Source organism: Nothobranchius furzeri, chromosome 3 (assembly GCF_043380555.1).
Source record: "Nothobranchius furzeri strain GRZ-AD chromosome 3, NfurGRZ-RIMD1, whole genome shotgun sequence".
NCBI classification, from domain to species: domain Eukaryota; kingdom Metazoa; phylum Chordata; class Actinopteri; order Cyprinodontiformes; family Nothobranchiidae; genus Nothobranchius; species Nothobranchius furzeri.
In genome coordinates this window covers 65,444,403-65,471,388 of record NC_091743.1, presented here as the reverse complement: position 1 = coordinate 65,471,388, position 26,986 = coordinate 65,444,403, and the positions used below count along the sequence as shown (strand labels likewise).

Below are 26,986 nucleotides of genomic sequence, written 5' to 3'. Positions count from 1 at the left end.
AGCTCAAACTCTTGAGATTTTTAAAATAAAACTAAAGGCACATTTTTATGCTTTGGCATTTTTACAAAGCTTGGAGTAATGTACAGTTGTGTACGTGCAAAATTTATGTTTTCCTTGTGAACCAGTTGTTCAGTGTGTATTAATGTGGCACTTATTAATTTTTTTTTTACTTTTTATTTTTATTTTTTACTTTTACTGTATTTATACCTCTAGTCTGTACAGCACTCTGGGCATCAGTTAATGTAGACGTTGCTATTTGAATAAAGGTTGGTGATGACGCTGAAGATATACCCCAGTCCTGCAGGGAGCAGGAGCGCGCCATGGAGCGGATTTTCCAGCTGTCAACTCAACAAAAGAAGAAGAGTCCTGCTTTCTCCGCATTGATAGTAGAAGAAAAAACACCATCCTCCATCGGAAAGTTAACCGAAAATTGGTCTTAAATAGAAAACAGACGTATATAAACAATCGAGGTGCGTTCTCTGCTATAAAACAATGCTATAGCACTAAAGTCAAAGAAACATTTAGCTAAGTTGCTAGTAAACATTTGCTGTCGTTTATTAGCTCTGATGGTTAGCGTCACGGATTATTCCCTTTTTTATTTTATGCTAACGGGGAAATGTGAGTTTCTTGAATTAAAACCCATCACCATTGTAAACATTAGTTATTTGTTGAATGGAGTTTCTGTGTAGCGTGGTCGTGTTTGACTCTTAGGTTTTCGTTGTGGCGCAGCAGGGCCTACCGCAGTTGTGGGCCGACTACGCGAACAATCTCGGTGACGTTATTCTATCTTCAGATAATCCACAATGTTTTATCGATGTTTCATTGTCTCCAATACAGAAATAATTGTATTTAGGTACACAATGTTGACGATTCGTGTCATTTAGAATTAAATCCGTGTTTACAAGCTTGAAAATGGTTTGGAGCCGCATCCTGCTACGTTCTAAACGCTAAAACATTTGATTTCTAGGAGGATTCATACCAAAATGTGGGATGGACGAGGTCGAGGACCATGGGGAAGACCTCCTTTTCGGTAAGCATGTCTTGTTTAATAATACACATACTCCAATCAAAGTCCATCCAATAAAGATTTTTTTTTCTTTAGCTACAGTTTATGTAATTATGTTTGGGGGAAAAACCTGCTTACTTAAATCTGGTTACTTTATATTTATTCAGCTGTTTTGGTTGATTCCCGTAATAGTTTTAATTTAATGCATATTTATTTTGTGTTTTGTTCTTTTCAAAATGGATTTTTTCTTTTTTTTTCTCCCCTAATCTTCTGATGCAAACTTTTTCAGCGTTTTCTTGTCCTTCAGTTGTTTCCAAAATCTGTCGTAGTTTTCAGGTCATCTTTTGAAGTCTGTACTCTGACATGCATGTGTTAAAACGATGATCTGAAAGGGATGGAAATAGTCAAAATTAAATAAGGAACTGAAGATATCTAGGTATATAATAGATATATCTAGTTTTTTATTTGTGAATAACACAAGTAAAGAATAATGGATTTGCAACTTGAAGAGCCAGGGTCCATTGTTATACGAGGAAAATTGTGACTTATTGCCCATCTTCTCTCTCCTGTCACATGATCTACTCTTAGCTTCACCACACCCTGGCTTTCCACTGGATGCGTATTTGTCGCATAACGTCAGTGAAATGTAATACGCAGCTAACAGCCTCCATTATAATCAATGAGTGTGTTTCCACTGAGAGTGGAGTGGTGCGTCCTGGAGGCTTCCCTGAAGCATAGCGTTGTTGCTCTGCTAAATTTATATTTGTAAATTACCTACACTTGTATAACACTTTTCTGAGGACTCAAAAGTGCTTTATGCTACAATAAATAATTCATCTATTCACATTAGAGGTGTCTGACAAAACAGATTATCACGTCCTAATCATGATTGGTTATTACAAAGATTCTGAATTAATTCATAAAGATTCTGAATCGATCCTGTCCGAAAGCCTTTCTGTAAACTGCTGTAATTCCAAGCGTCCCTGGCTGAATGCATCATCACTGGAGCCAGCGCTAGCTGTGCTGCACCGCTTTGTGTTCCTATGCTGCAATCTGCTGAAATACGACTGAGACTTACCTTTATTATTATTCTGTGTGTGAGTCAAAAGGTAACTGACATTGTGTTTTATAATTTTTAAATTGTGTTATCCTGTTTAGTTTGTGTGTTGTTTCATGCCAACTGCACCGTGCATGATTGATGCGTGTTACGAAGAATTAGTGCCCATTATCCTTTGTGTTAAGTGATAAATGTTACTGGTTTATGTGAATACATGCTAGGGCTGAACGATCTATCGTTTTTAGACCGAAATTGTGGTTTCAAACAGCAAGATCACTTGACCGTCAAAGCTGTGGTTTTGACTGATCCAGGGTCAGTAGTGTAATTTATTATTATTTTTTTTTACATCCGGGGTTTTCCCCGTTTTATGTTCCCACACACAGCACTGCTAGAGCCGATAATGACACCATAGGTAGGGTTGGGCATCGTTTGATTTTGAACGATTCCAATTCCTCGTTTCGATTCCGGTTCCTATCTCTTTCCGATTCCGATTCTTTGAAGACATGACATGTTTAATATGAGCCAGCTAACCACAGGTCCTACTTGATGAAATAATCTTAACTTCAACATGAATTTGAACTCAGTGAACAATAACATCACCTTCATTTAGACTAAAACATGATTTGGAGAAAAAAAGAAAAAGACTTGCAGCACAACCAGCGTGTTTGTTTCTGACCACAACCAAAGTCTGGAAGAAGCCTCTGGGATGAGAGGCTAAATGTCTCCAACATATCCAGAAACGTCCAGCTGTTTTCAGCTAAAACTCTCAGGATGATCATGTCCAGGATGACTGAGAACTACACCTCCATGCTGCAGCAGCAGTCAGTCAGAACAGAAAGTGAAACTTAAAAGTAGCTGCTGTCAGTAACAGTCTAACAGATTTTAAACATTAAAACTCTCAACAGAAATAGTTCAGAAAGGACATTAAAATGTTCACAACTTTGTGTGTGATTTATTATTATTATTATTATTTATTGTGGCAGAAGCTGGTGTGGTCCACCACAGATAAGCTGCTCTAGCATGGTGACTTTAATTATTCTACAGGTTATTGTTCAGCCTTCTGATGCTCACATGTCAGACTGCTGACGCTCCGTGTGTTTTTATTTCTGCAGTGAGACAAACTCACCTCACACCATCCAGAGTTTGTTCTTTAAAGCTTCTATTAAATCCACCATGTTGCCGTCTTTTAACAAGTTTCCTCTACGCTGCAGGAGTTAAAGTTTACATCACGGAGTAAAAGTTCAGCAGACACGTTTGTTTATATCTGACCGCTGTGCGCCTGGTGGGGTGAGGGTGGACTCGGTGCTGCACCCAGACAGCTGGTGTGATCAGCTCTGAAAAGCATTGATCACAATTTGAAGATCACGTTTATTTTTTACAGAGATCGGCCACGGATTCCTCTTCCGTCGGCATTCTAGGAATCGAAATAAAAAGCGTTGAGCGATTCCGGGAAAAATGAACAGTTGGAACCGGTTCCAGTCGATGCTCGATGCCCAACCCTCACCGTAGGTGAGCCCGGGACAGAGACAGACAGACAGACTCCTCCCACATCGGAGCAGGTTCAGGCTGATTTCTTAAGCTTGGTAAATGCTTCATCAGTGCGAGTGCGGAGTTGCGCACTTTAGTTGACTTGAAAGCTCAACTTCTCTTTTAAAAATGGTTTGAATGTTTGTGATGGCACACATTAGTTCAAACAAGCTAAGGTGTCAGAATGCGTGCGTCTCTCTCACAGAACTGACGTTTTAGTGAGGAAAAACAGACGGCTTCGAAAAACGTGCAGCCAGCCTGCCTTGGTAATCCAGGGAAAACTGTGTGCATTTTTTATTGAATACATTTAAAAGCTTTTTCTACCTACAGATTTCCTCCATGCATTTTTGGAGTAGAACAAATTTTTATAAAGCACCTCTCTAGAGAAAAATCACAAGTGCAAGTTGCTTCACAAACACACTAAAAAAATAAATTAAAGATAATAATGGGAGAAAATATTAATATCTTTAACTGTTTTTATTGTATGATTAAATGGTAAATGTTAATGTGAATGATTTGTTGTACTAGATTAGAATCTAGACCATCTTTTCACTTAATCTACAGGATGGCTTGGCAGGTTAATGTTGGACCTTTGTTTGCAGAAAATCGTGAATTGAACCGAAATCGCAATTTCTGCTAGAAAAATTGCAATTCAATCTTTTCCTAAAATCGTTCAGCCCTAACACATGCTACTGAATGTTATAAAACATGTTAATTAGTTTAGGGTGTTTCATATATACTGACACATTGTATTCTTTTTCCCTGCTTCTTCATACCACACACACATTTATACACACGTTCTAGTCTACACTCTAGATGACACGCTTTGTTACTAAGAGAATCGATTCTGAATCAAATCATCACCGCGAGAATCACAATTTAATTGAATCATGAGTTGTAAGATTCACATCCCTAACTCACACACACATTCACACACTGGTAGTGATGAGCTACAACGTAATCACAGCTGCCCTGGTGCACTCTGTCAGAAGAGAGGCAGGGAGCTGGGTTAGATCAAGCAACCCTTTGATTAATGGCCAACCCGCTCTACCTCTTGAGCTACTGCTGTTGGTGTCGAGCTTGGATGTTCAGATTGGGACAGACAGGAAATCAAACATGGAAACGGTGTAAAGCATCCAGCAACTTTCAAAATAAGACCCAAAAAATTATGTGATTACTGAAATCACATGTGATCTTGCAATTCTCCTGTAATTTCATGATCTCGTGGGATCAGCTGTGTGGCACGTATTCGCTGCCGATTCGCGTCTGAATTGGAAATGGAAACAAGACTGAAGTTGCAGGAAAAATATGTCTATCACGCTATGCATCGATTGGAAAGCGCAGGTTATATGTACGGTAGTAACCACGGTCACAGTGTTAGTTCTATTTGCTGTGAATTGTCAAGAGAGAGTAATCTTGATTGACAACCTGCCCCAGTTTTAATAAAAATGTATTTTGTGCACACATTCATTTAAACCATGAGTCTAATATAGTGTTATGTATTTCAGTGGCGATCACCACAGAGGCATGTTTGGTGGCCGAGATCATCCAATGCCAGGTTTCAGAGGTAGAGATGGAATGAACATGGGTCCTCTGGGTCCCATGGGCCATATGGGCCCAGGGCATCAAGATTTCCACCCAATGGACAGGAGGAGGATGGATGGGCCACCCATGAGGGGGCGTGATATGGATTCACGAGACCTGCGAGGAAGAGAACCTAACAGAGATTTCTTTAGACCTGGAGAGGAGCCAGACTTCAGCCAGAGGAGGCAATTTGAAGTTTGCATTGGAGAAAGAATGATGGATTCCTCTGCTTTTCCAGGACCAGGAAGGGATTTAGAAGGCATGGGGGGCAGGGATATGCCTCCATGGCATCCCAATGACAGATTTTTTGACATGAGAGATAGGGAATCATTTCATCATGACATGCCACGGTTCAACCGACCTAATTTTGATGAAAGAAAAGGCTTTCCCATGAACAGAATGGAGCCCAATGATGGATTTCGAGACATTCACGACAGGCATCCACTCGATGCTGAGTGCTATGATATGAACAGACCGCCACATGAAAGGAGAATGACAGACATTGATGGAAGAGGCGGGCCACCTTTAATTCCAAGAGGTCAATTTGATTCTGATATGGATTTTAGAAGTCAACCTGGACCACCACCAGTGGAATTAAAGGATAGAGATCGGTCTCCTTTAAGATATGGAAGGAGTGATGTTCCTTCAGTAGACAGGGAAAGATTAGACATGCCCTCAGAAGTTGGTGGTCCTCAGAGTTCAGAGTTTATGGGTTCAGGAGACAGTGCAAATAAGGATGAGTATCCAGATTCAAGTGGTAGTCCTGTTATGGATTACCGATGCGGTGAGGAGATGACTCTTGCTGAAGAATGGAAGAACCGACAAAAAGAATCCTATAAAAGGATGGGAAGTGAAACTGAATCAAAATTCCCAGTAGGTTTTAGTGATGGTTCAAATAAAAGCAATCCTCCTACATTTTCTGACATAGATAAGCCATCTTTTCCTGGGAAAGATGATAGTTTCACCCATAGTGATCGTTTTCTTGCTATGGGTATTCCGCCAGTTGGCAATAAGGGTCCACAGGACCTGCTCCCAAAAGTGAGTCCCTTAACTGATTCTTTGGATAGAGAAAGTAAGCCATGGCTGGAGGATCGGGATCCAAAGTTTGTTCCGAATAGACCAAATTGTGATGAAAGATTCTCTTATCATCAAAGACAGAATGAGCCTCCACTTGGTGTACAGGACCCAGATAATCCCTTTCAAAATATGAAAGATGTCCAACTTGATCAAGTACCTTCAAGGGAAGATCTTGGAGATGGGCATAATTTCCAAAGAAGCAGTACATTACAGGCAAAAGATCAGGATTACAGGGACATAGATTACAGAACAGAGTCTGGGAGGATATTTGAATACAAACAGAAAGATCTTCAGCCACCAGAAACACTCCTCAAGGATTCTAAACCAATCACACCTCCCAAATTCGCAGATTCTGGTTCCCAGGTATGTGTATGTTATATTTTTTAATTCCTAGTAAATCTACAACAAATGCATTTGCATGGTTATGGTTTATGTCTTCTAACTTTTCTCTGCAAGGATCAAGATTACAGAAATTCATCATTGAAGAACAAAGCTTCAAACACTATATCCGTATCTGGTATCCCAAAGACTACCATGTTGGAGCAGGTAATGAAAGAGAACAGAAGATATGTTTTTTTATTAGAGATCATTCTTGCAGGTTCTGGTCGTTGCTGTGACGTAACTGACTTGGAATTATTTGATCTCTTGTAGATTCTCAGTTCCTTTGCAGTTCGTGATGGTGTGCCAATGCAGGGGATGAAAGTCCAAAATTTCCCAGGTACGAATTAGGGTTCTTTGTGGGTACGTTTGGGGCACTCGATCGCTAACAGGTCCCTCGACATTTCGCTATAATGACATACGTATCTTCGCCGTTTTGGTTTTTACATTCTTGGTTGCTTTTGTTGGTGATGGTGTGTGTTTGTGTGTGAACTTGTTCAGTGAAAATGAAGGGAGGGGCTTGCATTCTTCCATCATTTACAATGTCTGAATATGAGGTCATGGATGGCAGCATTATGAGGGTTCAGTACAACTTTCGAGGTGATATCTAGTGTTGGTCACAGAAGATCAGATCTATGAATTTGTCCTTTTTGGGCATTATGGAAAAGTTGTAAAACAGGAAATGGCAGCTGCCTCAATAACGCTTTGTTCATCCTGCGGTTTGGCAAAAGTCTTCTGTTTTCTTTGCTGAACGCAAGAGTATGTCTCCAAAGGCTATCTTTTTTCCTAAATATGTCAAAAAAAGCATCACAGGTACTTTCTTTGATTTGAAATAAAACGAGGTGTCTGTGGTGCCAGCCACACAAAGGTTTACTGCCAATGATCTGGGATATACGAAGACTAAGACTTGGTTTGGCAGTCAAAGCTTTTCTCTTGTGGCAAAGTTTGATACGTTGCCTCTCATTTTTAAAACTAGTAAAATAGAGAAACACAATGTTCTCCTGAAAGGTATGTGTTGCTCAAAAGATTGCTCGCATTGATCTAGGTGTTTTTACGAATGTTTTATTTTTATTTTTTATATATAAGGTTTCTGTCATTTTTGGTATTGACTAACAAAAACCCATCTGTATTTCAAATGCTGTCCCCAGGTTACAGCTACGATATGGCCTATGTGGAGTTTTTAGACCTCGATGATGCAGTCCACTTCATGGAGTCCAACAAGGTGGCCCATCCTCGTCACTCTAAGGAGGCCGTCTCTCCCATCAGGATTTCGAGGGGTTGAGAGGGCACTCAGTAGCTTGGGTTGGGAAAGAAGTCGGGAATGGGTTTAACCAAACCAATTAATTAACTTTTAAAACGTCAGATGTTGAATTTTTTTTTTTTTTTTACAATTGATCCTATTCCTTCGTAATTACCAGTTTTAGGTATTTATAAACCAAACCACCTTGGATTTCTTCAAAACATCCATTTGAATTTTGCACAAATCGAGAGCAATGGCTTATTGTGATATTGGTTGCAGTTTATATTTTTTGAAAGCACTAAACGAGAGGATTTAGCAAAACAATTGTTTTCCTTATTTTAATTTAAAAGAAAAGGAAAGAAAAAAAAGTCAAAGTTCACTCTATAGATCAGAGGCATTACCATTGACTGAGTATACATTTTCTTCAATAATGAAGTAAAATCATTGATAATGAGTTTTCATAACAAAATAATGAAGTGGCGGTTGGCTCGCAGTGTCTTTTTCGAAGTTTTCCCGTGTTTATGCCACTGCTGATTTGAACTCTACTCATCAATGTTTAAGCAGAATTTAAAAGCGGTTTTTTGCAGCATTCCTGTTAAACTAGACGGACTTCATTTCGAAGATCAAGGTAGTGCTCTGACTGAAACCCTGCATAAAATAGTCATCAGGGTTTCAAATGATCACTTTTGAAAGCAAAACTCTTAACTGTCAACTACTGACACCCAAATCCTCTTTCAAACAGCACAGCTGAAGCTGAACCTAATGCGTTTTCTTGGGTTTTCAGTGTCATCTATAGAGTACCAAAGCTCACTAGAAAAACCCAACCAGGGACAAGAGTTAAAAGTAGCACTAGCTTTACACTCCAGTGTGTCACATCAGCTGCAACTAGTTTGTACTATGTTGGATTGCAATGTCCCTGTTAAATGAAAGATTGGAATTTTGGAGGGGAGGGTGGTTGTGGTGGTGGTTTAGTTAGACCCCTTGGTACTATTGATTTGATTTGTAGCATATGTGAGCGGGAGGGGTGATTGTGGTGGCATTGCAAGCAATGCACTTCTCAAACCTGCAGTGCTGGTATCACATCGCTGAAACCGTGACACTAGCCTGCTGTGTGCAAGCACATGGACATATGGTGCTGAGCTGGTTCTGTTTGGTCAACTGTTTCTGTCATCACTAGGAATTCTTTCTCAGATGAGATGGAACTAAAGTAAGCAAAAGGCAAACGTTGTTAACTTTGGTGTTTAGGTTGGTAAACCCATCTGGATAGTATCAGAGTTTGCAGAAAATTGAGCAGTCTTTTGTTTGCTTTTAATGATTTTGACCATCCAGTTGGATTATTAGCAAAACCTTGATTTAAAAGTAACAAAAAAAGTGTGTATTTGGTTAACCTTTGCATAATTTTCTTTCTTTGAATTTAGTGAAATTGGTTGTTTTGACTTTCAATCAAATGTCTTCATGTAGTTGACAGGGCTGATACCAAGGATTCACTCTTTGGTACACTTTGCTCATTTGGTTAGCTGTTGAATTTCTTGACATTGAGTGCTACTGGGGCTTTTATTTTGACAAGACTCGTCAGTGTTCTTCAGCAAAGTACTTCACTGGACTTTTTGTCTTCATTCTTTGGATATTTTTTCTGATCTATGCAAATCTTTTCAGCAATACTTCATTGAATTGTAAAGCTGCAGTGGCCTGAAACATCACAACAATTAATTTATACACAGAAGGTCTTTATGGTGTTGAGGACCTTTTCATTGTTTTTAATTCTTTCTTGAATTCAGCATTTGGGGGATTTTCTTTAGAGCCTTTTTTGGATTTCTTGCTGAAGCTTTAAAGGTCTTGTTCACTGAGAAACCATGCAATACGCGTTCTTTTTGGAATGTGATTGGCAATGCTCAGTTGCATACGCATGTTGAACGTGAAATCATTCTTCAGCCCACATTATCCGCATTAGCTGCAAAAAAGAAATGGAGAGAAAAATGTTTGTCAGAAAAGACAGACTCTTCTACGTTTCCGAGGATATTGGTATTCATGGCCTTGCCCACCTTGGCTTGCAACTGTGGTTGCTAGTAGACGCCAACTGATAGCATTAGCAACATCAACGTTGTGGAACTTGTTACGGCTTGTGTTGTATGTGGAGCTATCACCTCAAGGTTGCATTTGTTACCCAAGGAATAAGCATGAACAATGGCAGTGGAAGAGTCGCGCTATCGTCAACAAAGCAGAGGCAAGACGTTTGCACATTTGGTATATTATTAAGACCCATTATCCTGCCAGCTCCTCTGAAAAATTTCTGCCCCCCTCAAATGGGAGTGGCTGAGCTTTTTTTACGCAGAAATCAACTCGGAGCATTTATTCATACAGAGATCACAGCAGATTTATAGAAAAAATGAGTGAATGAGACCTTTAACGAAGTTTACACCTTTTTTAAATGGACAGTTTTTTCAGCTAATGAGCCTCCTGGAAACGGAGTTAGCATGAATGTTGTGGCTGTCTAGCTTTGGTTGGGGATTGTGGTTTATACTTCAGCCTTTGTTGGCCGTTTTTACATGAGTCTCTTCTTTGGCTTGACGTAAGTCATCATGAAAGCTACAGGATTGTTTTATTGGCTCTAATTTATTTATTTTATTATTTTTATTCATGTCAAACCAAGGCAGCTTTATTTATGTAGCATATTTCATACATAAAGGCAGTTTAATATGCTTAATGGCTGTAGAGAGATGATACTGTAATTTCCGGACTAGAGCGCACCTCAATATAAGCCGCACCAACAAAAAAAAAAGGGTTTTTACACACACGCCTCACTCGAATACAAGCCGCAGTGCAGCAGCCACATGCAGGTCTCCGGCGTACAGTGCATGTATGGCCATAACATAATTAGACAGAAAGACGCTACACGGAGGTTTGTCGTTGTTTTAATTCAACAAAACTAATTTTAAACACGGGTGAGCACTGATACCATTCATATTTCTGGATGGTTATAAAATAAAAACAGAACTGACACGTTATTACCGGTAATTTGCATGCATGTTTAGAAGAAAAGAACAGTGCTGACACAGCATTAATAAGCCCTGGATGATAAGAAAATAAAAACTGCAAACAAAACATGCCTGGTTAGTAAATAAAACACACTTGCCTACTAGAAGAAGTAATTCGCTCTCATCTTCCTCTTGCGCACTAAAGCCATTAAAGTCCTCTTCTTCGTGCCAAGCTTACGTGTGGCAGCACTGTTCCCCTCCTTTACTGCCAGAACAATGGCCTTCAACTTAAATGCGGCAACATATGAACTCATATGTGTAGTTACCATGATGAGGAGGTATGGATTTGAAATCAATTATGTTTATGTTTATTTATTTAGCGGACGCTTTTATCCAAAGCGACTTACAATTTATAACCTATAGGGCATGTTGTGATCTGTGGGGGAAACCGGAGTACCCGGAGGAAACCCACGCACGCATGGGGAGAACACGCAACTCCACGCAGAAAGGCCGCAGCCGAGTTTCGAACCTGCGACCTTCGTGCTGCGAGGCAACAGTGCTAACCACTGCGCCACCATGCAGCCAATTCTTCGTCATGCCGGCTGCTTGCATGTGCTAAATTAAAATGAGCATTTTCTTCGATTTCCACTTTTGACTTCCACCTGTTTCACTTTCTGCTAAAGCGCCCCTGGCAGGTGAAGGAAAATCTTCAGTAAAACCGCACCTCATTATAAGCCCCATGGTTCAAAGCGTGGGAAAACAGTAGCGGCTGATAGTCCGGAAAGTACGGTAATTGTCTAATTTTTATTAAACAATTGTTTTTTGAAGAAATATTAAACTACTATTAGACATACAGCTTATGGATGTAAAATACAACTACCAGCAAATACAGAGCTATAGGGAGCCAAAGTCACGCCTATCTACTTCTGGTTCACAGGTCCCTAAAAGAATGAAAAAATGAATGCAAGTCAATGGAGCTAAAAACGCTCTTTTCTAATCTTGTTTGTTATGCGCAAAGGATTTCACATATCATGTCCATGAATTTTAAAGACGCATTCTGATGCCATGAAAGTGCTTATCTTCGAACGAGGGGAAACGTTATTTTAGGTTTTCAATGAAAATAAGTCCAGAACTACAAATGTGCATCACCAAATTGACGTCATTGAACCAGAAATGGAGAAAAGCAGAGGAAAAATGGCTGTACGTTTAGCATACTCCAAATCCTTCGTTCAGGAGGAAAGAGCCACCATAAATCTGGCTTTGTGGTAAGTAGCAGCTACGCTAGGGCAGAGGAGATTCTGTGGTGACGTCATGTATATGCAATGTGCACACATCAGATTTGTAGTCATGCTAATTATGAACTTTTACAAACTGATAAATCTCAAAGTACGTGACTGGTGTGGTCGAAACACACATCATTACTTTTCATTTAAATTGAAGTACAACATTTGTGTGATTCAGGTAGAAAGGGAAGAGATTAGAAAATAACTCTTTTAGCCCCATTGAATTTCATTCATTTATTTGTTCTTCCAGGGACCCATGAGCCGACCGGAAAGGGAGGAGACTTGGGTTCCCTATTGTTTTTTAGGTTTTTATTTATTTATTTTATTTTATTTTTTGCATAAATGCGGTCAAGTGGATATTCACAATGGGGCTGTTTGGATTATACTCAATATGTTAAGAATGCAAATCTGTGGCTTTATTAAGTTGATACTTTTTTATTTTCAAGATTCAAATCTAGATTAAAGTCTTTCTAACACTGCAGTTAGTCTAAAAGCTTTTGAACTGATAGCAGAAAATAAATTAACTCACAAAAACAACTTTTTCTCTCTTTCTAGTTTAGCTTTTCGGTTCAGGATTCGCTCTTTTTTTCTTTTGTTCTTGGCTTCACAAAAAAGCACCTTCGGTCTTTAGCTAGCGGGAAGTTTTCACAGTCGCCTGACACAGAAAAAACCAGACGGTTATTTGATTGTTCAAAGCAATAATTTCCAGTTGAACTAAAAAACATACCTTTGCCCAAAAAAACCAGCAACTTCCCTGAAACCATTTTAGAGTGGAGGCAAAGAGCCAATCTTCGTCTCTGACGCGGAGTTTGAACACTATCTTGAGTACCGGGCGTTAGGAGGAGGGATAAACCCGCCTTAGTGCATGGTTGATGATGTGAGTGGTATTATTCTAACGGGGTCACTGAGGGGGAACACTGCTAACCGGTGCTTTTTGTTGTCTTTTTTTTTTTTTTTTCAGGGTTCCCTGAAGCTTGGCACTAGAACAGCTTCCATGAAGTATGTGCAGCCAGATGAGTGTAAAAGAGATGTTCATGTGAGTGTGATGCCAGAAAATGATTCTTTTTATTTAAAAATTGCACATCACTACTTTTAAACTATAACTGGGTGATATAGGGGTTAAAACAACCGGTTAAAACGAAATATCGGAAATTATCTGTATTGTTTTTTCCTCCTAATGACAACTTTTACATCAAACTCCTCAGTTACTTCTCTCACTAAAGATGTTTTTGTTTGCTTAGTACTACTGGCCTAACTTCAGTTGCAGTATTTGTAATAATTTGCACCGATAATGTTTATAGTTTGACCTAGGGCTGCTCAATTAATCGAATGTTAATCCCAATTACGATCTGAGTTTTGAACGATTATAAAAACAAAACAAGCCGATTATTTGCTCCTCCCACTTGCGCTGCCCTGAGTTGCAAATGAAGCGCTCCTCCACAGTGTTGCCAACTTTGCGACTTTGTCGCTCTTTCTAACAGCTTTTCAGACCCCCTTCTTGACTTATTAAATCTTAAAAGTACCTAGCGAACACCTCAGAAACATCTCTGGTAACCCTTAGCTACTTACTGGATAACTGTCGTTAACATACCCTGCAGGTTAGCTAAACACTCCGCCTGCGCTCCGGACCGTTCTTCAGGACATTAGGAAAGGGAATGATGTAGTGATGTGTCAGTCGCTAAAGAAACGGCTCTCAGAGTCGGCTCCCTATTGGATTAACCAGATTGAGTGCCACACACCGTATCTGCGGACCCCTGAGTCGCTAAAAACAGCTAAATGTGCGTGTGCGGCGCGCTAAACACACATGCAGCTTGCCCCTGATTGCTGTGAGACCGGTGTTGTGCCAAAAAGCGAGTGGCTGCCAAAAAATGATTAACCACAGCGGGATCGCGCACGGTTAGGGTAATTGCAGTTCTAGACGAAATTCCCCGGAATTTCGCCTTAAAACTCAGCATATCTAGCAGTATGGACATTGAGAAAGCAGAGATAACCTCGTCCGGTACTTAAACAGATGTTTATCGCGGATATTAGTTTTTTTCCAGTTCGGAAGTTGTTTTAAGTGTTGCTATTTGTCTTAAACGTTCACAATGAGCATATATGAATCCTTTTTGTAATATTTGCGATTGAAAGATGCTTTGTGGTAAGAACTGGCTTTCTTTATGTTACAGCCTTGATACAAAAAATAAATAAACATTGTAAAATGGCACCCTGTATTGAATGTAAAGTCAAACGTTGTATAAATGGAATTAAACAATTCTCCAGCAATTTGATTTTTTTTCCCCTTCCTTTCTTTAGTCCACTTGACATGGAGCCACAGTTAACTAGTTTGGGGCACATTTTTACTTGAAAAATAATATTTAAACTGATCAAGCTTTGGCTTTACAATGACACTGTTTAGGTTACTATCTATACATTACTTTGCTCTATTTAAAAGTAACAAGATAAAAGCACTTCAGCACATCAAATTAAGATTGTCACTTGCCAAATAGTGACTATACCCTCCTGTTTACCTGTAAGAAAGGCCTAAAAATATCTTGAAATTCTTTATTGATAATTTAATTAGACAACAAAAATGGCATTTTACTTGCCAAAAAGTGATTGAATCGCTCAGTTTTTCATGGAGGATAAAATTGACCAAATAAGGGTTTTATGTATTATCTGTTGATGTTACTGTACTCATACTGTCTACTGTATCATCATAAACACCCCCAAAATGGCAAAAAAAGATAATTTCCCTTGCCAAAAATTGATTACAGTGTCCTGGTCACCTGTAAAGGGTTAAATTGACCCAAATATTACTTTGTTTACTATCTCTTGATGTTATTAGTCCCATCACAGGATGCTGGGTCTCTCCCACATTCATAAACACCCCAAAAATGGCAATGATCATTTCCCTTGCCAAAAATTGATTACAGTGTCCTGGTCACCTGTCACATTCTTCTTCAGGCACTCGAGGAGTACAGACGCTTCCCTCTTTCGCTCCCTTATCTTTTTTTTTCCAAGGCTCTTTGTGCTGTCTGCCCACAGAGCGCTTCTCTGCATTTCTTAAAAAAAAACAAACTATTTTTACTAACCATGGATTTGATATACTGATCATTCAATGCGATTGATAAGATTTTTTCAACAATGAGAACGTAGCAGGGGGCTACCACATGTCCACAGGGGACGCACCCGTTGGGATATATGTTGGATTCCTGGAAGGTGGAAGATCATATGCCTCTGCCAGTTGTCCATTGAGGATGTCGAAGACGTGTGGATATTTGGTCTGATGATCGCTGGATTTCTCCTGATTGGAGTGGGAGGATATCTGGTTTTCTGGAAATTTGGGAAGACTGGAGCGATTGGAGGGCGACCTGCACCCACGGAAAGCACCGTCCGTGTGGAGACTTCTCAGACTGGGACGTTACTCGAGGTGAATCGTAAGCTGGACAATGTTCTAGCTGCGATACCGGTATTAGTGCGCAAAATGGATGTCATCTCGGAGAGAGTCACCGGACGGTATGGACAGGTTTAAAAACCCAAAATTGGCTTCACTGAAGGACTGGAAATGATCAGTTTAAAGACTGAATGCAGAGAGGAAAATTATCTCAGCCTGACCCAAACAAATTCTTGTTATCTGAATCTGATGCCCTGGTAGCCTTGAGCTGCAAGCAACTAAAACCCCCCACGAAGGAATGTAGACAGATGCTGTGAAAACCTAAAGCCAAAGCTTGATCAGTTTAAATATTATTTTTCAAGTAAAAATGTACCCCAAACTAGTTAACTGTGGCTCCATGTCAAATGGACTAAAGAAAGGAAGGGGGAAAAAATCAAATTGCTGGAGAATTGTTTAATTCCATTTATACAACGTTTGACTTTACATTCAATACAGGGTGCCATTTTACAATGTTTATTTATTTTTTGTATCAAGGCTGTAACATAAAGAAAGCCGGTTCTTACCACAAAGCATCTTTCAATCGCAAATATTGCAAAAAGGATTCATATATGCACATTGTGAACGTTTAAGACAAATAGCAACACTTAAAACAACTTCCGAACTGGAAAAAACTAATATCCGCGATAAACATCTGTTTAAGTACCGGACGAGGTTATCTCTGCTTTCTCAATGTCCATATTGCTAGATATGCCGAGTTTTAAGGAGAAATCCCTTTTAATTTTGTCTAGAAATACAATTACCCTAACCGTGCGCGATCCCGCAGTGGTTAATCATTTTTTGGTAGCCAGTCGCTTTTTGGCACAACACCGGGTTGGGGGGTGGGGGGTGCAGCTCTGGTTGGGACAATTATTACATTAACTGGTGGACCTGTAAATAAATAGTTTGTAAATAAGGTAGAAATAGATAGAAATAAGTTCCTCACGCTGATAAATAATAACTAATCTCTCTGAGGACACGGTGCTAGTGCACTCTCCTACAGAACCTTGACATGACTAAATACATATTATGCAAAATTTTGTGAACATCAGTTAATTTGCATTTTTTTGTTATAAATGCAACTGTATAATTCTTGCTGTCAGTATTTGCAAGATTTTGGTTTTTGGGTCTGTACTGGTTAGACTTAAATGAGTTAAACCAAGGTCTATAGCCCTCGGGTCATAAACTATGAGCTATAAGTATATTGGTCTTTTTATACTGGGAATCAGGAGTTATTTTAGTGATCATCTTGTTTCTTATTTATTTTTGTCCTGATTGTGCCATGAGCAATTTTTTGACAGAATAAAAACAAAGTCAACATTAATTGAAAGATCGTCTTAAATAATCGAGATCTCAATTTCAGACACAATAATCGTGATTATTATTTTTGCCATAATCGAGCAGCCATAATTTGACCCCTTTTCTCCACCAGATGCGAAAGCGGCATGTGATGTAATAGCGGAGTTTTACCCGGTAGCGGAAGCGTTCCACACAGCCGATCGAGTGAGGTCACAAAATCACAGGAGAACTGCAACACCATGTGTGATTTCAGAAGTCCATACAATGAAAAGCAAGGAGACAGGCAGCGGCATGTCTCCAAAAAGACCCGTGGTTTACTTTCTGTTCTGTTTACATCGGTTACAGAAGTTGCACATGACTTTAATTGAGACAGATTCCAGATGTTTTACACTGATTTTGTATTTGACTTCCAGTCTGGTCTGGTCTAAACTGCAGAGTTTGACGTTTTTTGGAAGCATAGCGTGTCAAAATTCACTTCAATCATAACGATAGTGTCCCGTTGCTTCTGAGACATGTCCAAAATGTCAGACTTGGCTGCCGGTGGTAAGGAACTCGTCCGCTAGAACGACGGCTAATTGCTATGTAGTACATTTTGCGGCGCTTTCACGTCCAGTGGAAAGAAGGGAATTGAGAGTTAGATCACGGGGCTGCTCGATTATGGCAAAAATGATAATCATGATTTTTTTTTTTTTGGGGCTGAAATTGAGATCTCGATTATTTTACGCGTTCTTTCATTAACGTTGATAACAAATACACATAACAAATGATAACAGTGCAGAAATTTGTAAAAATAAATAAATAAAGGCTAGGCAGTTTAATTATATAGCACATTTCATACACAGAGGCAATTCAATGTACTTTCCATTGCTATAAAGAGACATAAATGTCCATGTTTTAGTGAACTTTCACTGCGGTGCCGTTGGGGAAGGTTAGGGTTACAGCAGTGTGGTGTTGAAAAATTGGAGGTGTGGTGTGAGAGCGGTCAAATGTATGACCAACACTCATTTCATGAAACTTTGCAGCCCTAATAAAATTAATATTCACTTCAGACATGGCTCGCTGTATCCAGTTTTTGTGAGACAATGAGATCCACTGCCTGCGGAGTGCAGGCTGGGTGTTTTGTTAACCTGCAGGAAATATCAACAACAAAGTTATACAGAAGGTAGCTTAGGGCAACAGAAATCATTTTGTAGGAAGTCATGAAGGGGTCTGAAAAGTTGTTGGAAGTTGCAGCAAAGCTGCTAAGTTGGCAACGCTGTGTGGGAGGTGCGCTCACGGGCAACGTGAGAGTGAACTGAGAGGGAGGAGCAAGTCGGCTCTTTTTGCTTTCATAATTGTTCAAAACCCAGATCAGGTTAAAGTTTGATGAATCGAGCAGCACTTACGTATTGGGATTTTGACAAAAATGCCTTAATCAAACATCCCTTGTAAAAATTACTGGTTATAATTTGGTATTCCCTGTCATGGTTTGTGGAACTAAAATAACTCTGTTGTCGTCCGTTTGAAGCAGGAATCTGATCACAAAGTACCTGAACCTCTGGATTCCCAGTTGCCCAGATCTGATGAACCCTTTGAAGAACTGAATGGGTCCACCCACAGACACCCCGCAGAACAGCAGTCCCACACTCCATGGCAGCGCAGCTCCGACCTGACCCCAGAGGCGTGGCAACAGCAAGTAGATCAACAGCTCCAGGAACAAGAAGAACTTGAGCAACAGGCTGAATCTCTGAACAGCCATGACCCTCATCACAGGCTTAAATCTGTATTTTCAGAAAGCAAAAGTATGTCAAACTAAGGTTGTTTTGTTTTCAAAAACCAGAATGCTCCTTATTTACATGTTTTACCCATTGTTTATTCTCCTGGCGCTCTCCAGCCATGATCATAAAGAATGTGAAGGTCACCACCACAGTGGAGACTATCCTGAAAGCTTTGGATCCATTTGCTTACCTGGATGAGAGAAATGTTCGACTGGTGAAAGGAAAGCCACATGCGGGGAAGTACGGAAAGTCCTTCTGCTTTGTTGACATGGACTCACACGAGGTACTTTCAGGAGTCTCCTAACCCAGTTTGCTGTTGACTCATTTAATTTTTACCTCCAGTTTATAATTGCCTGCTCTGCATTTGTGTTTTTTTTCTAGCAAGTGACGCGTCTGGTTGAGCTCCTCACTAAACCCAAACCCTTGTACATCGATGGGGTCAGGGTTCACGCGGAAGTAGCAAGACCACTAAAGAACCCCAAGTAAATGACTGACTTTTTTATATCAACTGTGTTAAACAAATCTTGATCAGTAGCTTATTATGGATTTGTTTCTTTTTTGTTGTTGTTTTTTAGTATAAGAAGAGATTTTGATAAACAAGGTGCTTTACCTCCTGGAATTCCGTCTGAGGCTGGCATGATTGTGGTAAGAGGTTCACATTTACCCTTTAAGTGCTAAAGTCGCTGAGTTGCGACAAGCATCATTGCTGAGTTTAACAAACTATAAATATAAAACAGTGAACATTTCTAAATAACATGTAAAAATAAATAGGAGTATCTATAAAAAAAATTCTCTCCAATATGGCAGCCTGATGATGTCGTATGCAAATGTGAATGAATTTGTCCCCTTCACAAACTTTGGGTCATAGTGAAAACTTTTTGTTTAGTTTACTTTTATCTCCAACCATTTTGGACCTACAGATTTCTGAAATAGTCACATCTAATTAGATTTTATTTTGTTAATCAAAACTACGAGAGCAATAATAAAGTCAAAGGTATGTTCAAGAAAATCAAATCAAATGCCAGTTAAGGGGGAACCGGCACAAAAGATGAGGGGATGTTTGGAGATTAGTTCATCTATGAGATGTCTCCCCATCATTCAAGTGAGATCAATAACAATTATTGATTTATATAGTTTTTAATTATACAGTCCAGCATCCATTAATCCTTATGTTGCTGTGTAAAAGTCTGGGTTTTATCCTACTGAGCTCGCACAGAAGGATGTCTCCCTGCCTTTTATGACCTTTGAGGTTTCTGTGAGCTGGGCTTTAAAACGGTTTCCTGCTCCATCTTGGTCCAACAAATGTAAACAATGGTGTTTTTCATAAATGTAGTATTTGCTCTCCAAACGAAAGGCGAGACATCTAAATCCTGTAGGTGAACTGAAACGTTTTATGTTATTGCAGATGCAGCTGTACCCACAACCGCTGCACTATTTGCCACCTCCGCTGCCTCATGCTGGGGCCCCTCCTGGAGCGGTAGGAGCAATGCCAGGTAAGTGTTTAGAACCCACATGCTGTTGCTAAAGCAGAGCAGAAGACATCAAGCTAAATGTTGTTGCGTCTTTTGCCACCAGGTGATTTAGTGACTGGCTGTCTTCCTCCTGCCCTCCCGTCAGACCCCAGCCTGAGCCAGGTTGGTTGTGAACAACAACACCACCTCCACCTAAAACCAGTTGTGTAACTGATGTTTTATCTCCACACAGGGTGTAGACTTTGGAAAAACTGCTGCTGTAGCTCCGGTATATTCGACTGAAGGACTTCATGTGTCACCAGACGCCGCAGGGACAACAACTACCTCCACAGATGGATCACAGCTTTATGTTTGTGGTAAGAAAACGCAAAAGGTTTAGCTCTATTTTATTCAATTACTGCTGAATATTTATCTCGGGGATAATTTTTCTATTTATTTATAAACCAAGTGTATTTGTCACATTTGCTCCAGGCTCTGAGGTTCCCGACACATCCAACTATTTGTTTGATTCAACATCTGGTTTCTTCTACGATCCGGAGACGACGCTGTACTACGACCCAAACTCAAGGGTGAGAGGCCCACTTAACATTTAGTCCCACCGTGCCACAGTTCAGTTATTATAAATGACTTTATGTTTTCTGGCTTGGCTATAATTTCTAATTTTGTAGTTGTGCAGGTTTGCCTGACCCTCTGACCCCGGCAGCGGAACGTTGCAGCTTTGAATAGAATCCATTATAGTTTATGTGGTTGATCCAAACCGGCCGCGGCGTGCACCATTTCAGGCAGCAGCTCGCTGCATCGTGCCGCAAAAGATAGGATTGGGTTCTATTTTTCCGCGAGCCGCTTTTGGGATGAGTCAATTTCCACAATTAACATAGTGCTTGACAGAAAATCGCACACTATTATCAGTGTAAAATATCAGTAATTTTCAAAATAAAAGTATTGCAGGGATGCAATGTCTTATCTATGTACGTCTATACTTGTGACCTCACGGCTTATTTACTACCAGTATATTTCGAGAAGTGCGACAAAAATAAAATAAATAAAACAAAAGATTTTATTTCCTTGTTAGCGCTCATATAGCGCCTATCAGAATGCTTTAATTCGTTTAAAAATGTTTCATTTCTACCTCTTTATTTCCTCGTTTAGTATTTCTACAACGCCCAAACCCAGGAGTACTTGTACTGGGATGCCACGTTAAAAACCTACATCCCAGTTCCAGGAGGGCATTCTGCAGAGACCCGGCCAGCAACGACGATGACAGCAGAAGACCAAGCCATTCTGTCCAACCCAGCTGCAGATGCTCCTCTAGAAATGAAGAAGCCCTCAGAGCCACCTCAGGCGTCCACAGCTGCAGCCCCGGTTTCTGTTTCAGCTGAAAACTCCACAGAAGCTGGATTGGCTTCCACCGCGGCTCCTGACAAAAAGGAGGACGATGAGTCTCCTAAAAAGGATAAAGAGGACAAGCCAAGAAGTATCGCTGCTGTCAAGGTATTTCTTTATCTCTTGTAATACAAAAAACATAAATAGCAAACAATTGAATGCTGTGGCTGGTCGCAGATTATGAAAGACATGGAGCGCTGGGCGAAGATCCAGAATCGTCAAAAGGACAGCGTGCGTGCTCCGTCTCCCGTCCTGAGGACAGAAATGGAGGGTGAAAAGAAACAGTCCAAGTCAGCTGATGCTGCTTTTGCTATATTTGAGAGGAAGGTTAGAAACTTATCCTAAACATTCCTAAACACCTCTAAAAAGAACGTCAATGTGACATTTTTGGTCCTTTGGTTGAAGATTTCAGGTGGTGATGAACTTTTTAAGACGCCCCTCACTCCTGCAAAGAAAGAAGAAAAATCAAAGGTAATTGTTCATCCTAATATAACCTGGAGGTTTTTTTTTTTTTTTTTTTGCTACTTATTTTAGCCATTTCTGCTTTTTACATCAGCGTCCGATGGGCTCTTTGGGTCTCCTGGCGTCAGACTATGGAGCTGGAAGTGATGAAGAGGTGGAAGAAGATAGAGAGGAAGCTGCTAAGACCAGTCAGAAGAGCCAGCCCGAGGAGAAGGGGGACAAACTGACAGACTGGAAGAAGATGGCCTGTTTGCTGTGCAGGAGACAGTTCCCCAACAAGGATGCTCTGATCCGCCACCAGCAGCTTTCAGACCTGCATAAGGTACAACAGCTCAGCTCGTATTTAAAGCACATACAGAATAACATTTTGCTCTTAACAGTAGTTTGTTAAAGTAGTCCAGCAATTAACCGTGATAATTTAGCTGTCACCTTTTTCACACCTTTCAAGTTTGCAGGTAATTTAAATATCAGAGGGATCAAAATACATTATTTCTAGATCTAATCTGTAATGTTTTCATTTATTTATTTTCATTTAAAAAGCAAAATATGGAGATCCACCTAAAGATCAAGAGGTCAAAGAAGGAGCTGGAGGCCCTGGAGAACCAGGAAAAAAAAGTGAGTGAATGTTCCGAATGGTACCAAATATTGTTTTTTGATACTAAAAGTTTTTTTTTTCTTCTTTAATAGCTACACTCTAAAGAACCTTCTGGATCTCCCGAAAAGAAAAAAAGAAAACACTATCACCATCACTCTCACAAACGTTCAAACACTCGGGCTGGAAGCTCTGGGTAAGCTCAGAGGGAATGAGATGGAAAAGAAAGTGAAATTAAAATCCTGCACAAATATGAGATTCTTTTTGGTTTGGTTTGTTTTCAGGGAAACAAACCAAGTCAGCGAGCGGCCTGGACTGGGGGCTGAACCTGTTCAGGTAAATCTGATCCGTCTTTTATCTCATACGGAGCACTTTACACTTCAAATTCATCTTCAAGAACTTTTTATTCTTCCCCCTTCAGCAGCAAAAGAAGGAGCCGGTTGTTTGGGACCACACCACCTACAAACAAGCAGTTCGCAAAGCCATGTTTGCACGGTTCAAGGAACTTGAGTGATCTCATCTGGACATGTCTTCATTTTGATGTTTGCCACGCCTGGCCGACCACCTTTTGCATGAGGATTCCATTTTGGCTGCATTGTCTTTAGTGTATTGTGTATAAACATGTTTTTGTGGCCTGTATGTACAGTTGTGAAACATTTTTCCCTTTTTAAAAAAAAATCAAATTGAGTCTGGTCTCATGCATTTTGTTTTTAACTGAAACAGTTTAAATTCTAATGGGTACAAAAGGGCAAATCGGATTATTTCTTTATATCTTTTTGTTTTGCTATGTGGTTGACTGAGCACTAGGTGGCAGTATAACATCTGTTTGGTGCTAATATGAATCCATGACGGCAAAACCCTTCCTGTTAAATACATCCTTTTAGACATGCACTAGTAGAATAGCTGTGGTTTTCTAAATAACAGGGACTGCATGGCTTGTTGATCAAATTTTCGAGCACCATTAACAGGAGATCTTTCGGAATAGGCCAAAAGGCTGCTGTCACTCCTCAAACAGCAACACCTGGTGTAGGTAAATGTGTGTCAGCGGTTGGCAGCAGATGAAGACGATGTAGTTTGGTGTAAATCTTGTTCTGTGGCTTTGCAACAAAACCACAGTGATTATTGGGTTCAGATGTTTCAAGATGTTTATGCAGGAGAGCAGGGAAATTTAATAGTGTTGAACTTGGCAGTAATCAAGGCGGTGGTGTTGAGAAATGCTCAGTTTGCTTGAACATGACTTTAATTTACCTTTAGAGGATCTAAACATTAAAAATGCTCTTAGTCTTTTCTTTGTTCTGCATAAAATGTCAACACCAGCAGGTCCACAAGACATCAGTTGCTTTCTAAAAATAATTGCATTAACAGTTTAACCAACTTGCTGCTCTCTTCCATTTGGACCTCCTAAAATGTAAACAATCATATAAAAATAGCCCAAAAATGCTCGCTTGTGGGCAAAGATGAACTTGATCCCAGTCCAATTTGGTATTTATCTTCACATCTATATGTTCTTGTTACAAACGGCAGCCTGACCTCTCCAGCATCAGGAGCCGGTGTTCCGACTATCCGTGCTCCTCGTCGAAATGCTCGACTTTGGGAAAAGGCGCGTGCGCAGGCCGATTATTGCGTCACAGCAGGCTGTCAAGACGCGCTACCTGTGGACGTTTACGTTTAATCTCGTCACTTAAATATGGAGCTAGAATTGGGACAATATTCAGCATAACTTGTACCAAGTTTTGTAACTTCGAACATGTTTTATCACATGTAATTTTGGATTCGTAACTTGTAACTTTAGTTTTCTAACTTGTAATTCTCAATTTGTACTTGTACGGGTGTTTGTCTTCCTACAAATGCTCGGAAAAATATAAATTGGCTACTTTGTGAAGGAGTTAGGACATAATATATAATCAATAATTGCCACAAATCGCCAGGGGGAATGTGATTATATAAAATTTTTGTGATTTGTCCTACCATACTCCGTTCAAACTGACTTATGGCGCTGTGGGATGTTTGGAAACTGAGAGCTCCATGAACGACGTGACCACGAGTCAGCGAGTTCAAAGAGTGTCGTAACTCTCTTTCTACAGCTCTGACAGAACCCTGCCCTCCTCTCCCAATGATTGGACAGGAATTCGAGAAACATGATTGGTAGCTAAGACTCGTGCTGTCATTGGTTCTACCCAAGTTCCTCCCACTGATGCTAGAATCGAGACAAAAAGATCCGTAACTGTAGATTTGAGGTTTGTACCCGTAGAATGAAATGTGTTTTTTGAGAGTTTTGATTTCAAACTTGTACCTTGATTTTTTTCAATTTGGAAGTCTGCTAGTTACAAAACGAAAGTTTCATGTTTCTGAATGAATGTTTGATGTTACAAAATGAGTAGTAAATGTACAAATAAAAGTTTGATTTTACAAAATAAATAATACATGTACAAAATACAATGTTCCTGTTACAAAACAAGAAATACAAGTACGAATTGAGAATTACAAGTTAGAAAACTAAAGTTACAAGTTACGAATCCAAAGTTACATGTGATGAAACATGTTCGAAGTTACAAAACTTGGTACAAGTAACGCTGAATGTTGTCCCAATCCTAGCTCCATACTTATCTAGTTACTTTCAGCTCGTCGAAGGTCAGTGTTTCTTTAAGTAGTTTTATTAAATTACTGCTTGCTGTATGTTTACCTGACAGTTGGCTTGTAAATGGCTTCCAAAATATCGTTATTATATTGTAAACAAGAAATTTCTCCCATTGTTTACAGTCATTCTGAAAGAGTCCCAAACTAATATCAAAAAGTTTTATACATACAAAAAAATTATCATAGATGTATAATAATCTCCTAAATTATACATTCAAACAAATATTATTTTGGTTAAAACGTGCTCCTTGTTAGTCATTTTGAGTAAGATAGGCTTACCTTGGTTACCTATTTAAACAACATAAATAAAACACTAATGACAACAAAACCTGCAATATTTCTTATGTCAGCCATCCTTCACACACACCCATTATCAGTCGGCGTTGTAACACTTCTCCAAGGTCGTTGAAGTTTTTAACTCGTCCTTAAAATTCCTCCATGTTTGGTTTTACAGAAGACTTTGTGATCATATTGTTTTGGTTTTTATAACAATCATTTATAGGGTTTATTATATATATATATATATATATATATATATATGGATTTTTTAAATTATTTTTTTATTTATTTGCTAGTTTGTGTCAGTAATTACTAAAATTGGAGCTCAAATGTGAGAAACATAAATGCATTGAACTTTTAGCCCATGTAATTGCATATAAAAGTTTCCTCCAATTCAATGGAACATTTTACAAAATAAACTATTCAACACTTTATGCACTGAAAGGTAAAAAAGAACGGCATGATGTAGATGAAAAAAGTTATTTCTACTAAATATTTTGGTGGAAAAATTCATATCCAGCTGGCTGTGGGGATTGTCAGAATTTCTCCTTTCAAAACAAAGGAAGGATGTAACAACTGTTTACCATCAGTGAGTGTGAGGTTGCCGTGTCTCCTGCGAGCTAATACTGCAGCACCGACAGTTGTGATTTGACCAGGGCTGAAAAAAACTTCCAGGGTTGTTTATACATCATTTCTACATATGCACCTTGAAGTAAACAAGCTGAAGCTGGCCATGCCCACCCATCCACCTCCACTTAGGCTGCTATAAGCTGAGAAGCTCTGAGAGCTTCTCCAGCATGCAGCAGCCTTCTTTTACACGTGAGAGGTGGTTCTTTTCAAAGTTCCTAACGAGGACTTTTTGAAACTTTGTTATTAAACCCAGACACTGACGGAAAACAGACGGATGTGTTTTTTCCAACATTTTGAGTGTTTATAGAGGCAGTAGAGATCAACATGGCAGCACACGGGGAGTTTTGCATAATGTTCTCTTTAAAACACCTCCGTGACAGATGTCACTATTCACTCCTAATGGTCTATGGAGTGAAAATTAATATCAAATTAGTGTGTGAGGATGAGAGCCTGCAATTAAAAAAAAGCCAGGGCATCATGGTTGGATTTTTTTCTCCCATGTGCTTGTAAAGGAGAGCAGTGGCAGAAGAAAGGGTGAACACGGAGGCCAATTATCTCAGCTTGAGGTCTCTTAGCAGCTGACAGGTGGAGCTGCAGCGGGGACCTGGAAACAAGACAGAAGAAGATCCAGTCAGAGTCTCAGATGAGCAGTAAGGAGATTAAATTGCTTCGACTTTGGTTGTCTCACAGTAATCCGTTTCAAATAGACAAAGGCTTTGTAAAGGTGGGAATAATTTTGGAACATTGATATTCACACCCTCAACTGTTCACGTTTACCTCTTTAAGATGTGTGAGACATGAGACCCACGTCAGTTTTAAAGATAAAACAGATGATCTTACAACATGCTTAAATCGAAACGGATCGTGTGGTTTTCTCAAATCTCTTTGGTTCTCATCATAACAAATGATCAAAACCATATCCCGGGGTAGAATGAC

At 39.7% G+C, this 26,986-nt stretch overlaps 1 protein-coding gene across 3 annotated transcripts; it reads left to right on the top strand.

Annotated features, from left to right (window-relative positions):
• The first annotated feature begins 332 nt into the window (after nucleotides 1-332).
• rbm6 (RNA binding motif protein 6) lies at nucleotides 333-23,191 on the top strand. 3 transcript variants are annotated; one of them, XM_015958927.3, is made up of 23 exons: nucleotides 333-470; nucleotides 968-1,030; nucleotides 5,099-6,614; nucleotides 6,708-6,797; nucleotides 6,903-6,969; nucleotides 7,778-7,851; nucleotides 13,089-13,163; nucleotides 18,349-18,619; nucleotides 18,712-18,878; nucleotides 18,977-19,077; nucleotides 19,171-19,240; nucleotides 20,001-20,088; nucleotides 20,171-20,229; nucleotides 20,300-20,423; nucleotides 20,539-20,636; nucleotides 21,217-21,558; nucleotides 21,628-21,777; nucleotides 21,856-21,921; nucleotides 22,007-22,234; nucleotides 22,453-22,527; nucleotides 22,600-22,700; nucleotides 22,789-22,840; nucleotides 22,926-23,191. In XM_015958927.3, the coding sequence occupies exons 2-23, from the start codon at nucleotides 984-986 to the stop codon at nucleotides 23,016-23,018; spliced, it is 3,954 nt and encodes a 1,317-aa protein (XP_015814413.3). In that variant the 5' UTR covers nucleotides 333-470; nucleotides 968-983; the 3' UTR covers nucleotides 23,019-23,191. The 3 variants fall into 3 exon arrangements, with proteins under 3 accessions (XP_015814413.3, XP_015814414.3, XP_015814412.3); XM_015958928.3 differs by having other exon boundaries at nucleotides 18,346-18,619; nucleotides 22,929-23,191; XM_015958926.3 differs by having other exon boundaries at nucleotides 18,346-18,619.
• The last annotated feature ends 3,795 nt before the right edge of the window (nucleotides 23,192-26,986 follow it).